At 43.5% G+C, this 16,685-nt stretch overlaps 1 protein-coding gene and 1 pseudogene across 1 annotated transcript; both read right to left on the bottom strand.

The window, feature by feature from the left end:
* Nucleotides 1–300: 300 nt before the first annotated feature.
* trappc14 (trafficking protein particle complex subunit 14) lies at nucleotides 301–9,689 on the bottom strand. The gene is made up of 12 exons (XM_040182197.2): nucleotides 8,889–9,689; nucleotides 8,273–8,356; nucleotides 7,926–8,058; nucleotides 7,210–7,296; nucleotides 6,995–7,115; nucleotides 6,020–6,167; nucleotides 5,685–5,746; nucleotides 5,356–5,528; nucleotides 3,825–3,967; nucleotides 3,525–3,724; nucleotides 3,267–3,431; nucleotides 301–2,508 (listed from the first exon to the last, which is right to left on the bottom strand). The coding sequence occupies exons 1-12, from the start codon at nucleotides 9,330–9,332 to the stop codon at nucleotides 2,505–2,507; spliced, it is 1,764 nt and encodes a 587-aa protein (XP_040038131.2). The 5' UTR covers nucleotides 9,333–9,689; the 3' UTR covers nucleotides 301–2,504.
* A 1,364-nt stretch (nucleotides 9,690–11,053) lies between these two features.
* Nucleotides 11,054–12,151, bottom strand: LOC144410438 (uncharacterized; annotated as a pseudogene).
* Between the last annotated feature and the right edge of the window lie 4,534 nt (nucleotides 12,152–16,685).

Genomic DNA, 16,685 nt, shown 5'->3' with positions numbered 1-16,685 from the left:
TGATTAAAATATTCAAAGTTTGAGCACTTTCAAAAAAAATACACTAAATGCTTCATATTTTGACAGTGATTAGCAACATCATCGATTTCAAAGGATTTTAAATATTTTGTGAAGGGTCAGAATTGAAAAACAATTAACAAAAAGGACACACTTGTTACCTTTGAGAATAGACATGTCCTCCCAAAATGCTATAAGAAATACTCTGAATTTATTGACACTTTTGATTTAAAAGTTTTAAAACAACTTCTGTCCTGATCAATTATACCAAATATTAATTTTCAGAAAATGTTCCCCTGTGTATTTCTTTATACAATACCACTTTTATTGAAACGAAACAAACATGTTGAAAGTTCACATCCTTTCAGAATGTCTGCCATGTACATTGACACAGCCGAAAGAATCCAGACTTAGAAAATAAAACAAACAAAAATGCCACAAGAGGTAAAGAGCCAGTAAAAGGTTCTGTGAGACATAAAGGGGGAATTATGTACAAGCATAGCTGAGCGCACTTCCACCGCGGACAGAGATCCCCCGACACACACTATTGTGTCGATGCCTTGTTGTATCAATAATATGAAACTGTAAATGAACAGAATTCGTCTAAAAAATGGAGTTCAATAAAAAGGACAATATCCAGAGAGTAAAAGCATAATTATAGCAGAAAATACTAAGTATTTAAACACATACTTCCAACACTGATTCACTGAATTGACGCTCTCTACTGCTGTTGGAATATTTGGAAGAATGTGTATTACTGAACTTTTTCATCATCAAACTCGTCAAGTATCATGAAAACTACCTTGAATCGGCTACAAAAGCCCGACGACAGACCAGTGCATATTAAGCAGGACAACACAACACCTAGTAGTCATTTATTCAACATCAAGTGGGCAGAAAACTGGGAGCCTTCAAACATGTTCCACAACAGCGAGCTTCCTGGCGCCGTCTGTGGCCCCTGAGACGAGGTTCCACGCCGAGGAACCGAATAGAAGGCACATTCAGAAAAAGAACAGCAGCAGCTGTGTTCGGCTCATCCTGATATTAAAACTCCAGTGTAAAAAAGACAAGGCTCACTGGTGTACAAATCCACACGTGTACCCACACTCTACAACCTCAAATTCAAGATTCCTATAAGTACACAGGGCTCAATATTAAGTCTGTAATGAGTTGCTTTGATACTGCGATGGCACCATACGCGCATTCACATAAACAAAAAACAACCTTTTGAGATACAGAGCTCTCTTTCACAATGGAAGACAAAGGGCGAAAGTATTTTTGGTCCACGAGGTTTCATGTGACCCAGAAAATGTAATTCCTCTAGATCAAATTTTCTTCCTGAGGGTTTAGGTCAAAATTCTTAAAAGATCCTATGACTTGTATTGTCCAGTGCCACCGGCGTCGCAAAGTTGCCCTGAAAGACCCTTTGGTCCATGACAAATGCAAATGTCAAAAGTCAGGACATTTGTAAACAGTCAAACAATTCAAGCTTACCAATAGTACGTAAATATTTACTGTTGTCCGTTTCTAGTCCTTGAGATTCAACTCTTCATTCAAAGTAGTTTGTAAATGAACAGATAATAAAATAAATGATCAGATAAATTAACAGTTTTATCCTAGAAACAACCTAAGGAATGAATCATTCTGTCAATATCCGTCTACTTTAAAGTGTTAACCTCTTCAATGAAATGCTGTGAATGCCGATTTCAGAAATGTAATACAACGTGAATGTAAACACAAAAAGTGAATCTAAGCAGCATTAATCCAATAACGAGCCCTCATAGCGGATGAACCTGGTTTACACTGCTCACTATGTTCAGTCTTTAATTCAGGGTTGTTGGACCATGGCGTGCATCCGGGGGCAAAACAAAGGTGAAAAAACATTAATTTAAAACATTTAAAACCTGAACATCAACTAAAAATATAAATCCTTAAGAAGAGTACATAAAAAAAAAAATATAGTGTTAAGACTACAGAATGGTACTGGGTCGCATTGTATCCTCTTACCTTTGAACTATTCATATTTATTGTAATTACTGACGCATTACTTCTGACAGACACCCAAGGGAGCTGTTTGTTAATTACTACATTTAATTATTAGCATGTTTTTCTCTAGTCTAAGTTAGTATCACTATGAATATCACAGTTACAGTGAAATAGAAATGAACCTTGCTGGACCCACCCAGCTTTATCCGTGCTTAATAGTATCCTACATAAACCTTTTAAATATAATAGTAACTAAACATAAGAAGGAAATTAAAATAACCCACTGGGTAAATATGGAATGTGAGATAAAAGCCAGTGTAAAAATAATAATTGCTTATATGAACCAAAGAAATAAGGACGTATTGTGGACAGAATTGCTCCATCACCAACGAGCTCTGCTCCTCCGTCCATCACTCCATCTCCCGTCTTGTCGTCTCCAGGCAGACGGTCGTCCTCTCCCCAGAGGACGCAGGTGGGAGGGGACAAACACTGCATCTTCAGTCAAAACCTTCCTCTCCAGGTCATCTGAGGAGAAACAGGAGTTTTCAGTATCCCATCCAGGATTAACTAGAGATATCGTTGTGAAACATAACGAACGTTGAGTCCAAACATGGTGCTACTCTAAGTTTAACTCATAAACAGTCCGAATATGAACAAAAGCCAATTTCACACAGTTTTTCCAAAACAACTGAGTGTTCTACACAAGAATGAGGATGTGCAGAACACCTCATAAAAAAAGGCTGGTTGCCCCCTCTCATTCAGCATTGTGCTGATTCTCCACTTGAGGGAACTGCTTTGTTATTGGCACACAAATTTGACGACAAATAGGGCTGTGTTTTTTTGGGAACGTTTCAATGGTAAAGGCGACAGGACACCTTCATTTCCAGGTTGTTACAAAAATCTTTTGAATAAAAGTATAGTTTTTTAGAACATTGACATACCTTCTTTTGAGAACTGTGTTTCTTACTACTACGTTTTATTATTAAAAAAATATCATGCGGTTTTGACTTGACATTGTTTTTTTGTTTCCCCAAATGGAAATGTCTGTGTTTGGTGAGTTGCAGCGTATTTAGCTGTGTAGGCCTACTATACTTCCATAAATACTCATTTGTGTCACTAATATGTTCCAGATCCATGATAAAGTTAAACTTAACTTTCACATAAGCTTAAACAATTGCAACGCGCTCCTCCATTCTACGCGCACTGAATGCAGAACTACGACTGTAGTTGTATATTTGGAGCTCATAATGGGATTTCAAAGCGTTCTGCCGTGAGCTTCTTACCTGCCGTGAGCCTCTTTGATTGGTTCCAGCACCAACACCTTACACTCTCTCTTGGCTATTTTGTCCGTTGAGATGAGGGCGTGGTCGGGAGGCGGGGGCAGGGCTCTGCCGATTAGAGGTCCAACGGGAGGGGTGGCGGCCCGATGCACCATCACACTGCCTGACCTGGAAGCAGCGGAAGGTAAAAGCGGAAGGTGTAGGTTTGTCTGTAAACTGTCCGCATGGCGCTATAAACGCAGTCGGCTGAACGCTCCCTACCTGACGTGGTTTGACCTAGACGCCTGCTGGTGGGAGAAGCTCTGAGATCGGCCCGGGCCGTGCCGCTCCAGCAGCTCTCTGGTTGCGGGGCCGGATGGCGATGATGGCGACGGAGAGTGCCTCCTCGGCGACCGAGGCTCCGCGGGTGGAGTGGACACCAAGGTCGAGAACTGGAGCTTCAGTTTCATGTGCTGGCTCAACTACGGCGGTGGATGGGTGAGACGGGAGTGTCACTGGGATCATTTTTGGGCTGTGAACTGAACTTACTGTTCAAGCGCATCGGGAACAGGCACGCAGTACCTCAAAGAGTCCAGCCCGGAGGATCTGGAAGGCCACGGTGAAAGAGAGGGTGGAGCCCTTCCTACACTGTCCCAGGTTGTTGAGGGGAGAGTGGCACACCACTGCTGGGTGGGCCCTGTGGTCCCGCTGGCCTCCTCTATCAGCTAACCAATGAATGGATGGATGGATGCAGGTGGGGAACAAGTGGTGGGGGAGAGGAGGAAGAAAGAATGTGGAACTGGATCAGGATGAGTCAGAGGAAGCGCTGCTACTTTTATCGTTGGCAGTCTATCTGTGGCACACAAAGCCCCGTCAAGCGATTCATCGCGTTTTCGTTCCTCTATTTCAAACATTTTTTTGCACATCAAGAGAGTTGCGTTTTGCCGTAAAACTATAAAATAGGTCATTAGAAAGACAACACACCCAAAGCAGTGGAAGTAAAGTGTGTTTCATACTGGGATGCACATACACCAGCAACGGGTTAGAACTATCTAGCCAGCCAAAGTGACGGCCACATTAGGGACACACATTGAGCAGGAGAACCGGTCCGTAACACACAAACAAAAAACAAACAACTCCATGACAGACCTTTTTTATGTGGAAAATGACAAAAGACTCTGCATGTCATTCGTGGATAAGTGGAGACCGGGTATTGCTCGGGGTGGACTCCTCCTGTAGGCGCGGCCCGAGAGGGAAATCTATTCTAGATGTGAGCCTATTAACCGCACAACAAACACATTGATTGGTGTTGCTGCGCTGCTAAGGGGTCTGGGTAGTTTCTCTGTCATGGAGCCGCACAGACCCGTTTGAATAACGCAGCTTTCGATGTGTCATTGGGCAAAACACTTAACTGAATGGCTCCTGTAGCTGTGACTACTGTGAGTGGATGCTAGTTACTGATGGGCAGGTGTCACTGTGTGTGTAGCTGCTGTCATCAGGGTGTGAATGATGACTTCCCATCTCCATTCCCAACTAAAAGCCTCAATCTACTTAAGATGTGATTTAACTCAGCCATCACCAACCATCTATTTGGATTTGGATTACTAGTTTTGCTTGACTTTGTTAAAGTATGAAACAATATCTATATCCCAAAATTGTGAGTGAAACTTACTGCCGAAACAAGATTAAAGCAGATATCTCTTGTGCTGGAGCATGAAATGGAACGGTCAAACACTACAGTTCCTAATATCTATCATAGGTAGTTCATCATAGTTTTTTGCTTGGGGAAGATCAAAGCAAAAGGTAGGATTAGATCCAGTTTAGTTTAGAGTGTTAGACTTCTTGTATGCTAACTAGCGCTAAACAGCCATGTTGCATTGAATATTACTACGCATGCAAGTTTGCATATCAGTCTCTCTCTCTCTCCCCCGCGTTCTGCCTGTGGTCTCCCGGCTCTTTTAAATCGCTCTCACTGTCGGCAAACGACACGCGGGGTCTCTACCCACAGAGACCTGCATGGGGGGGTCCTGAGCTAAAAGGAAGGTTTATAAGATCTGCTATTTCTTTGGAGCACAATAAGTGATCGCTCTCAACGGTAAAGTCTGCTACTCACCGTCTGAATTCCAGATGAGGCGGATGGACAGGAAGTCCTGCAAGTGGTTAAGCAGGGTGTACTTCACCCAGAAGCGCTCCAAAGGCCTGACCATGCGGGGACAGGAGGCCGTCATCACCAGCAGAGGACGTTCCAAGCGGATACTGGGCAGCGAGTAACAACTGGAGACGTACCTGGAGGGAGAGAACACTACTGTTTTCCCCTGATTGACGTGGCTCACAGCAGCAAAAGGACAGGGGACACAAATGCTGCGAATGATAGCGTTCCATTTTGAATCACTCACACGTGTGCACTTCCTGCTCAGACATCTACAAAGGAGGAGCCGTTACCTTGTTAAAGGCAGTGTTGGAGTGTACCACTGTAACACAGCCACCATCTGGACCTCCAAACCCTACGGAGCAAAAGGATTAGGATACACAATGAATTCAAACTATTAAAACAGGTCAGACACACTGCTGCACTGGGTCAAATGTTCATTCATCAACGTGATGCTTAACAAATACTGAGCAAGTGATTTCCTTTAATAAACTTCAGTTAGTAAAAGCTTAACTTGGTGGCAGCTTGTTCAAAATGTGCGCAAAACCCCAGTACCCCCCCCACCCCCCCCCCCCCTCACACAACTGATCCCACAGTCCATTAATGACCTGCGAGTGTTCGTTCTCACCTCGCTGGAGTCCTCTTTCGCTTTGTCTTGCAGCTGCAGCTGGAAAAGGAAGTTGTGCTCCTCCAGGGCGCTGAGCGTGCTGGGTAAGCATGAGGACTCGCCGTCCATCCGACAGAATGACGCCACGGTGACCTCTGCCGATTGGTGGCTTTAGGAGGAAGTGGAAACAAAAGATGTACCTTATGTGTTCAGTGATCCAATGCTCTTCCTGATTTGACCACATGCAGCACGGGGAACGCGGGAGGATGAAACAAATAGATGTGGTGCGCAGCTCTGCGAGGCTGTACGCCAAATATGCTCAGCACAAATCAATGTCATCATACCGTCTATGATGTAGGAGCAGTTGAGACGGGAATTAATGTTTTACTCAAACAGCCACACTGAAAACAAACACGAGTGCTACGGAGAAACAAAGGTTATGCAAATGATAAGCCAGAAAACAAAGCTTGTGATGCAAACAAACAGAAGATTGTTCTGCGGAGTTTGTAGCCACCCTCTCACATCAATCTGCCCTTGACAACATAATGGCTGCACATGAGATAGAGCCTCCAGTGAAAAGCATACATGGTTGCCCTCCAGCGCCACTTGACACAAATAAATGAGTAACTAAATATCCTCGGGACAGACGTTCAGAGCTATAACACCGTGGGGAAGTGGTCCGTGCGCAGCAGATATTTGGGAAGTCCCTGGAACTATTCATCAATGTATGTCTGCATTACCCCGTTGCTCAGGGTTACCAGTCGGTCTTAGCCGCTTCAAACCTCTCTAAACTAAAACAGTCTAATGAAGACATTATCATTTATAGCGGTGCAGTGGAAACGTTAAAATATCCAGCAGCACTTGAACGACCTCTGAACAATGTTCACTTGTTTGTTCTAAGTTTCATTACTTCCACACTGCACATCCTTTGGTCCACAGCAACATGCCCGCCGAGCGTAACAGGTATTTGTACCTGTGGGTTAATTAAGAGCTTACCAGACGTTGTCGACTACGAGGACGGAGCCGTCTGGCATCATGGGGAGGTAGGACGAGTTATAGTTAGGAAGTATCTTCACGTCTCTGACACACAGCTCATCCTGAGAGCTGCCGTTCAACACTGGCCAGGCAAGAGAGGGGGAGGGAAAGATATTGGCAAAACGTTTTACGTTGTGTTAAGATCTGTGTGTTCGTAGGTGTGTTTGTTTGCCGACCTTTGAGGACAGTGAGGTGTTTGCCAGAGACAGAAATGTGTCTACATTGGACACTCGGAGGTGGAAGAATATTCAGGATGGTGCTGACTGGAAAACAGGAAACAAGGGTTAGAACCTGGCACATTGCTACAGGTGTTCAGCCACCAGAGAGAAAAAAAGACTTTAACAAGTCAAGGCTCACAAGGTAATTGGGGAGAAGAATGCATGGATATTTAGTTTGAGATAGTTCACACTAATCTGCAATAATTTTGTTTTGCACAGGTTGCACTTTATCGGTATTATCTAAAAGCTTTTCAGTGCAAAACAGGCTAATTACAGCCAAAATAAACCATTTTCTGCTGAATGTTTGTTATATTTAGAACATTACTCGCATTGATCTAACAAGATGCTTGTACATTATATTTGTTTTTAGCTGATCAATCTGGTTTACTTGTGAATATTTGTATTCCATTATTTGAAAAAGAATAGATGGAGGAGTCACAAAATGTTATTTTAATAAAAATTCACCAGGTACAATTCTGTTGAGGCGATGGGTCATGAACATTCACCTTCCTCCAAAGTGGGACGTGACAGAAAGGGTTTCAGAACTGCTTGTTTAAACAGGGACATTTTTATGGGGGAAATGCGTGGAAATTAATAAAACAATGTAGATATTGTTTTATTAATGTGCTAAATTTATGAGAAAAAAATCCAATTCTTAGACAGAGTGCATGTACCCTGCGCCCTGAAGTCGCTGAGGTCCTGCCTGAAGGTGTGCGTTGGACTCCGGAGCTGCAGGAGAGTCAGGTAGCCGTGTTCCCTCACCTCCACTTTCTCCTCCTCCTCCTGCCTCCACACCGTCACTATGACCTGGCAGCACAGGAGGGCAGAACGTTTCGGCAATATCTTTGCTGTTCACCTTCATTTAGTCGTCCTGATGAATTAGTCCAGTATGGGAGGTTTCACACAGGTCGGATGTAAAACGTTACCATTCCAACATGAGCAGAGACACCAAAGACTTAGTTACCACCAACAGAACATTGACCAACATGTGGTCCGAGCCTGTGCGTGTCTGCAGACTGACCTTTGCTTTCAGCGTGGTGACTGGCAGCTTGTCCAAGGAAACAGTGAGACTGAAGATGACCTGGTCCTCCAGAACCAGAGCAGACTGCAGGAGGACAAGCGGAGCACATGTTGAGAGATTAAAGACGAGAGGGATTGTTTTGGTGACTGTATGTGGAATAACAAACAGATCATTGCAGAGATGGTCTACTGTGTCTGTAAGCTACACTAAAATAAATGACGGGTGGCCACTGCAGTTTCCAAACAGGTGACATCTTCAAAGGTCTTGTCATTGTTTTGACATTTTGATAGAAAAGCTGAAACTTTGATTGTTTAACACGAAGCCTGGAGGCGATTTACAGGCGCTGAAGTCACTGGTAACAAACATCACTGCACTGATCAGGCAGCAGATAAGAGAGCGCAGACAGGAAGTGGATGACTGGCTGTGGCTTGAGTTCCCCTCACCTCAGGAAATGAATGAAGTGACTTCCTGTCCCACTGAAGGCAGGTCACTATAGTGAAAGGCGGTGGCTTAGAGTCAAGGTGATCCAAAATGACCACCAACACAAGTGGTTGGTGGTCGTTGTCAGATGGTAAACACAGTAGAGGGGAGCGTTCCCGTACATGTTCCGTCTTACCTTCACCGGGTCCCTCGCAGACCGTCTCCCTCCGGCGGCCCGGCTGTTATGAATGAGACGCGGGCTGCACTGTGTGAAAGTCCGCCTGCCCTCCTGCCCCTCTCCGCTAGGCGCTCTCCCCCCGGGCTCTTCTCCCTCGTCCTCCTCGCTGCTGGTGCTCAGCAGATCCGGCTGGTACTCTTCGCCGGGTCTCTGCTCGCGGCTCTCGGCCACGCAGGCGCTCGCCAGAGCCGACAGAGATCCGGCCAGCTGCTTCCAAGCCGCGGCCCGGGAGCCGTCATCCCTCCCCGCGGGGGTCCGGGACCGCAGCACCAGCAGGAACTGGACGACCTCGCCGAGGTATGCGTGGTTCCGACGCGGGAGAGTCGCGTAGTCCGCCGGGTCCGACAGACTCGATATCGGAGCGGCAGGAAAATACATGAAATACTCGCATTGTGCTTCCATCACTGCGACTGTAAACTAACATTTCCTGTTAAACATCTGCTGCCTCGCAAAGTGCCCGTTACCGTGTGGGGAAAACACCGTGTGTCACGTTCAGATGGAACCGCTAGCCGAACCAGCTTAGTTTAGTTCTCTACTTTTACTAGCGCAAACAGGATTAAAGTAAACCCCGTGTCATTGATAGCCATTGAGCTTCCGTATCAATACAAACAACAGAGCGGCTAATCGAGTACAGATCTCTCCCCAGACCACACTAGTCAATCAGCAGACGGCTGAACGCAGTGCCGCGGCTGTGTCTCATTTGGTGGGATGCGTCCTTGAGACGACCTGAGACGGGTCCTCCAACGACGCTTGACAGTAAACGCTTTAAAACCCGAAAAACATGATGGTATAATCTTCTAATGTGATATAATTTAGGCAAGTTATGATATTTTAGGCTTTTCCAGTCATTTAAGTTCAATACAGTCAATAAAACCAACAGCACCAAACACATTAAATTGTATGGAGACTTTTTTTCTTTCAATAGGAGAAAAGCTCATTTAAAAATAATATATTACAGAAGATGTCAAAGCTACAGTAGCTGAATGTTAGCACACGCACATCGTTCTCCCCCTTAGCGTGAGGCTAATACAGTGGATACGGAAAGTGTTCAGACCCCTTTTGATGTTTCACGCTTTGTTTCATTGCAGCCATTTGCTAAAATCAAAAAAGTTCATTTTATTTCTCATTAATGTACACTCAGCACCCCATCTTGACAGAAAAAAACACATTTTTGCAAATTTATTTAAAAAAAGAAAACACATGGTGATAAGTATTCAGACCCTTTGTTCAGTATTTAGCAGAAGCAGCCTTTTGAGCTAATGCATCATTCCCAAGACGACTCATGGTGTTATGGAATATTTCAATAAAAGCTCGGTAGAAGAGAATGATTTGTCTGATAGAACAGTCTTGATGAATGATTAAAGTTGCAAAAAGTCCATTTATTGCTTGCAAGCAGGAGGTCAAATACACAGGCACGTATCACGGTGCTCTGTGGAAATGGCGTCTCCGAGCAGTAAGAACGCTGAGTTTTTATACACATGTGAAGGACATTCTCCGTGCCAGCTACGAGAAGCTGCAAAGCAGGTTGAGATAAGAACCCAGGTGAAGCTGAGGGTAGCACACACACAAGATCCTCCTCAGTGGCCGGTGCAAATCATAATTAATTGACATAAAGTAAAACTTGGATTCAGAACTTTCGTACCGAATGAGATATGAACTAAGGCCATGAACAGAAGTCCTTTGTTTTGAAGCTTCTATGAGATCGAGTCGACCGTCCTCCCTTCTCAGGGCACAGCTGCAAACTAACATTTTGTATCATGTTGCTCTTTGCACATCAGAGTCAAATACAGGACACTTGAGACACGGCTTTAGCACAAAACATAACAATGTTATAACATATTTTACCATTACAATGGCTGTGAGTTTTTCACACCTGGATTTGGGGATCCTCTGCCATTCTTCCATGCAAATCCTCTCCAGTTCAGTCAGGTTGGGTGAACATTGGTTTTTCAGGTCTCTCCAGAGATGCTCAATTGGGTTTAGGTCAGGGCTCTGGCTGGGCCAGTCAAGAATGGTCAGTTTTTCCGAAGCCACTCCTTTGTTATTTTAGGATAATTATCTTGGAAGGTGAACCGTCGGCCCAGTGGGAGTTCCTGAGCACTCTGGATGAGGATTTCTTTCAGGATATCTCTGTACTTGGCCGCATTAATCTTTCCTTCAATTGCAACCAGTCGTCCTGTCCCTGCAGCTGAAAAACACCCCCATAGCATGATGCTGCCACCATGTTTAACTGTTGGGATTGTATTGGGCAGGTGATGAGTAGAGCCTGGTTTTCTCCACACACACCACTTGGAATTAACACCAATATCTTGGTCTCATCAGACCAGAGAATCTTATTTCCCATAGTCGGGAGTCCTTCATGTGTTTTTTGGCAAACTCTATGCAGGCTTTCATATGTCTTACGCTGAGGAGAGGCTTAAAGGCCATAAAGCCCCGACTGGTGATAGTTGACTTTGTGAAACTTTCTCCCATCTCCCTACTGCATCTCTGGAGCTCAGCCACAGTGATCTTTGGGTTCTTCTTTACCTCTCTAACCAAGGCTCTTCTCCCATGATTGCTCAGTTTGGCTGGACGGCCAGGTCTAGGAAGAGTTATGGTCATCCAAAACTTCTTCCATTTAAGTATTATGGAGACCACTGTGCTCATAGGAACCTTGGGTGCTGCAGAAATGATTTTGTAACCGTGGCCAGATCTGTGCCTTGCCACAATTCTGTCTCTGAGCTCCTTGGGCAGACCTCGTGATTCTCTTTCGCTCTGACATGCATCGTGAGCTGTAAGGTCTTATATAGACAGGTGTGTGCCTTTCATAATCAAGTCCAATCAGTTTGATTAAAAACAGCAGAACTCCAATGAAGGAGTAGAACCATCTCAAGGAGGATCAGAAGAAATGGACAGCGTGTGTGTTAAATATGAGTGTCCCTGCCAAGGGTCTGAATACTTATGACCATGTGATATTTCAGTTTTTATTTTTTAATTTGCAAAAAATTCTAAATTTCTGTTTTTTTCTGTCAAGATGGGGTGCTGAGTGTACATTAAAGAGAAATAAAATGAACTTTTTGGATTTTAGTAAATTGCTACAATGAAACAGAGTGAAAAAATGAAAGGGGTCTGAATACTTTCCGTACCCACTGTATGTGCGTTCTGATGTGTATGTTTTATCCTCCTTAAAATTACAAACCAATAGTTTATCATACGATAAAAGCCCCACGCACTAGTACCATGGGAAGTCTTTCGTCTCCAACAGTCAGGATTAATATATAATAATATATGTAATATAGGCAACAAGGAGTTTAGCTCAAAGTACGGCGAGACCGAAAAGTGGCAGGAGCCGTTCTGAGAAGGGAACGCTCCCTTCTCAGAACGGCACTAACCGATCTCAGTTGGGTACGTAGCGACATGGACCCCCCTCCTCCTCCTCCAATCCCATGTAATGTTTAAATATGACTAATACTACCCACATTTTACAACATTCATATACACACAATCCACATAGAGTGTGATATATAATTCTTTACAAAGCATATTAAACAATTTTCTTTGTAGCTAAGGCAAAGCTATTTTCAAGGAACGTGTTATGTTATTTTGGACACACAATTTAGTCAGCCGACCCCTACGTTACTCTAATTACATATTTCAAATAATATTATAAACTGATTTTTCTCATTCCTCAATATATATTACTTGGTTTTAAGCAGCCTTCCGTGATGTGCTTTTCCACTCTGCCTTGCTCTCTTTTAGATGGTGCTTAGCTTAGCACACCATTTAAAATCATTCATAAACATCGGTGTAGTATAGTTGAAAAAGTATTTTTCACTGAGAATAATTTCAATGGATAAATAAAGAATAAAGTCACATGTGTAGACCCAGACAAAATCAAGAAGATGTCTTAGTGGAGTTTTGACTTTATTCAGTACAAGAAATGGAGAAAAAGACAGATGCACACATAGAGGGTGATCCAGCAAGTTTTACCCCCCAAAATCAAAATCAATAAAACACTTTTCAAGTAGATCCAAGCCAAAGTACACCGTCGCTATATGGGACAGCCGTTCATTCTAGTGAAATTTGTAACAGCTTGTGAGAATATCAGATCAAGGAAATATTTAATGTCAGTAATAACCAGACACAGTGCAATGGGAATCACAGCACTGGGATGGATGCTGCTCCGATGAAGTGGTAGAAGACAAACTGCACTGTGCATACTGACACATAATGTTCCTTTTACTCTGACACTCAGTGTAACACACAACACGTTCACGTGTGAAAACTTTAACACCAGTAGAAAAACAAAACTAGATAACGTCTGAATTCCATTTCTCCTGGACAAACAAAAGCAGAGCTGAACAGATTTTCAGTTTTCTTTTGACTTTCTGCGGGCAGTCAGCAGAGAGTTTGCTTTTGTAAGCGGGAGTAGATTTAGGTATTTGTGTGCATAGTGTATCCTGGAAACACTCTTTACTCACCAATGTGACAGGACTTCGTTTTAAATCATTTTAAGACCCTTATGTCTCAGATACGACTCTGGGAATATTGTATGTATGAGACGATACGATACGCATACTGTGGACTAGTTAAGGATTTGCAAAAAAGAAAATCACATCTGGAATGATCCAATTAACGTTTGTTGTATTTAATTTGTATTTCTAATTACACTCTACCGAAACTCTAAATGTGGATAATTGCATTGTTCAAAACAATAGCACAATTGAAAATCCTTTTTAAATCACACAAATCGGTGAAATCAATAAAAACAACATGGAAATATGAGCCAAACGTCACTGCTGAGTGCCATATGGGGAAGCGTGTGCATGAGCAACAGAATTCCGATCGTCACATTCTCTTAACCCTCATTAATACAGTAGGCCTATGTACAAAACGGCACTCAATAAATTCAGAAGGACGTTGTCTGAACGCCATGCTCCGCAATACGACTGCATCCTAAGGCGGGAAAAACAAAGCATGTTGAATTTCTGTTATGTGACTTGGCATTCATTCTATATGGTGAAAAGAAAATATCCCTCCCCAGTCAATTATAGATAGTCCCAATGTTCATGTTATGTTTACAGGCACGGTCGTTTGCCAGAGCGGCTATGCTAGGTACGCTAGCTGGTGCGGTGATGCGGTTGTTGGATGTGGTTTGGCCCCAATGAAATAGTTCCTACATGAAACTGCTAACGACAAGGACTGTGGAAGGGGTTGAGTAACCAGGTTATAATTTCTGGAAGTGCACTTTGTCACCTGACACCTCGTTTTGTTATATTGGAGAGAAGGCAGACTCCTTACAGCCGATATTTCCACCACACAGTATTTCACACCAAAACATCTACACCGGTGAATATCATTACAGATAAAAGGAAATGGGTTTATTTTTGGGCTTAGCTACCCCTTTAAGCAGTGGTCCCCAACCACCGGGCTGCGGACCGGTACCGGTTGGTGGGGCATTTGGTGCCGGGCTGCACAGAAAGAATAAATGGCATTTATTTTTCTTTTTTTACTTTTTTTTTTTTTTGAAAAATGTTTAATTTTGGGAAATGACTCCCAATTACATGCTCTTGTCACTCTTGACACATTTCAAGGCTCTTGTCTCAGTCACGCGATAATTAGCCCACAAGCTAGCAAACATGAGCAAAAAACGTAACATCTTTGGAAAGAGGAAAAGCCCCCAAGGAGACAGAAGAGCCTTTAAAAAGGCTTTAAAAAAATATTGCATCTGGTAATTCTCATGCTCCAAGCTCGCTCTTTCGTTGTGTTTGTCCACCCCATCTTGAAGAAGGGTCCGCAAAATACTGTCTAACATGAAACCGGTTTGTGAGGCAAAAAAGGTTGGGCACCACTGCCTTTAAGCATCTTGTTTTAACTCTTCATTATGAATTTCGGTACAATGACCTCAATGAGCAGCTCTTAAACTCAACAGATGGTACAAACACTGTTGGTTCTTTCCATTAAATGCAACTATAATGGGGCAATACAGCTTCAACACTGAACACGCAGATGGAAATCATTTGAGTCTGTGAGCAAGGAGGAAACTCAGCGACATTTCTGATTTGCTGCGGTTTGCACTGATTTTAATAAGCAATGTCTCACTGAGTCCAAGTGATTTGTCCCACATCCCAGTTTTTCAGTGGTAGAAAGAGTGTTACGGGGGGCTCCATCCAACATCACTGTGATGTTGGATTAACCGAAACAACCTTTCTGCAAGTAGAGCTTCACGTTGTACTGGAATCAATAGAAAGCAATGTTCGCCTGGAAGGAGCGAACAGAGGCAAACGCAGGTACATCCCTTTTCATTTGAAATCCTAGAGAGTTCTTTATTTCCTCAGTGTCTAAAGGAAGCTGAACAACAAACCTCCTATTCATGGGAGGAAACAGAGCAGGCAGCCATGACAACACAATGCTGTGCACCCGATTCCCCTCCGGCTGTAAGGTGACGCCGCTCACACGCTCTGCCGTTATGTGGAACACTCTCTGTTTGGAACTATTAGCATCAATCATTTAAATGTCCAACTGGACCGCCAACAAGCGCCGAGCTGATCGCACCTGAACAAAATATATATATGATTGCTACGGAGAAGCTCTTTGAGGTGCTTTGATGCTTGTGCGCAGACCGCAGCCATCCAGTCCCCCCCCGCCGCTAGAGAGGGGCCTGTTTTGGGTTTCCTGTACCACACAACTGAACTGCAACAACACCTACGCTCAAGTTCGTATTAATTACCCCCCAGCAGGGTAATTAGCTCAGCTTAACTCGTTCTGAGATGCTAACGTGATTCTGCATGAATGTTGCACGTCTGGTTCAGACCGACGACACAGAGACGAGTTGAAACCCGTGACGTTGCGCAATCGGCCTGTTCACACCAAAGCAACCAGACATGGAAGCTTCTCTCTGGTCCTCTCGCTGCACCGCTGGCTTCACCGGCCCACTGCTTTGTACGTTTAGTCTGCACCGGTGTCGCCTATCATTTCGAGTTGTCATTAGACCAGCAGGCGCTTATACGACGATAACCTTTGAAAATGGCCAAGCCATTAAAAGGCTGTTTTCATGAGGAATCGCCATGTAAATGTCATTTCAACAGTAAAGTTACTGCAAATATTCCTTGATATGAAAACGGGAGTTGCCTGTGACCATATTTTTGCACACAACACACTCTTGTACTGATAAAAATCTGCTTATCTCCCCCAGCAGTGTAAACATGGAGTCCCACTTTTTGCATTGGCGCATGCTCTCAGATCCAAAATGCAATTGTTTCAGAATGAACTACAGCACCCACGTTCATCAACACATCCGGTAAAAGAGCTGTCAGATGTACATTTGTACGTCTGTGAATTCTGAGCTGTTGGACTGTAGCTACACACAGATCAGTCTAGTGAGAACCTGTCTCTGAGGTCACGTGCTCCTAACAGCGAGGTAGAGATGCATGTTTGAAGCAGGCTTTCAGAGTACAAAGCGGGATCAGGACGGAGGACATGTGACCAGAGCTACATGTTGCACTTCAGGGATCACCGGAGTTAGAGATTGTTCATTAAAAAGTGATCACAGCTCATTCAACAATATAGCAAAGCTTTTTGGTACCATTGTAAAAATGAAAAGATTCTAAATTTAGGAGAAGAGAAACTATGAAAAATGTTTCTTTTTATCAAGGAATGACATGCTTGTTTTCTTCATTTGGAATATAGCCCTCTGTGTTTTTAAGATGCCATATGTTTTTAAGATGAGAGTTGTATTTTTGAGAAACATTTGACGTCTTTATAGATGCATCGCTT

Source organism: Gasterosteus aculeatus, chromosome 7 (genome assembly GCF_964276395.1).
Source record: "Gasterosteus aculeatus chromosome 7, fGasAcu3.hap1.1, whole genome shotgun sequence".
Classification (NCBI taxonomy): domain Eukaryota; kingdom Metazoa; phylum Chordata; class Actinopteri; order Perciformes; family Gasterosteidae; genus Gasterosteus; species Gasterosteus aculeatus.
The sequence above is the reverse complement of the archived record's forward strand: the minus strand, read 5'-3'. Positions and strand labels throughout refer to the sequence as shown.

Excerpts from the sequence above, each read along its gene's own strand:
- trappc14 (XM_040182197.2), bottom strand. The coding sequence starts at position 9,332 with ATGGAAGCACAATGCGAGTATTTCATGTATTTTCCTGCCGCTCCGATA. Across the intron at positions 8,357-8,888 it reads CTGCGAGGGACCCGGTGAAG|TCTGCTCTGGTTCTGGAGGA; the intron begins GTAAGACGGAAC and ends GTCCTCCTGCAG. Across the intron at positions 5,747-6,019 it reads CGAAAGAGGACTCCAGCGAG|GGTTTGGAGGTCCAGATGGT; the intron begins GTGAGAACGAAC and ends TTTGCTCCGTAG.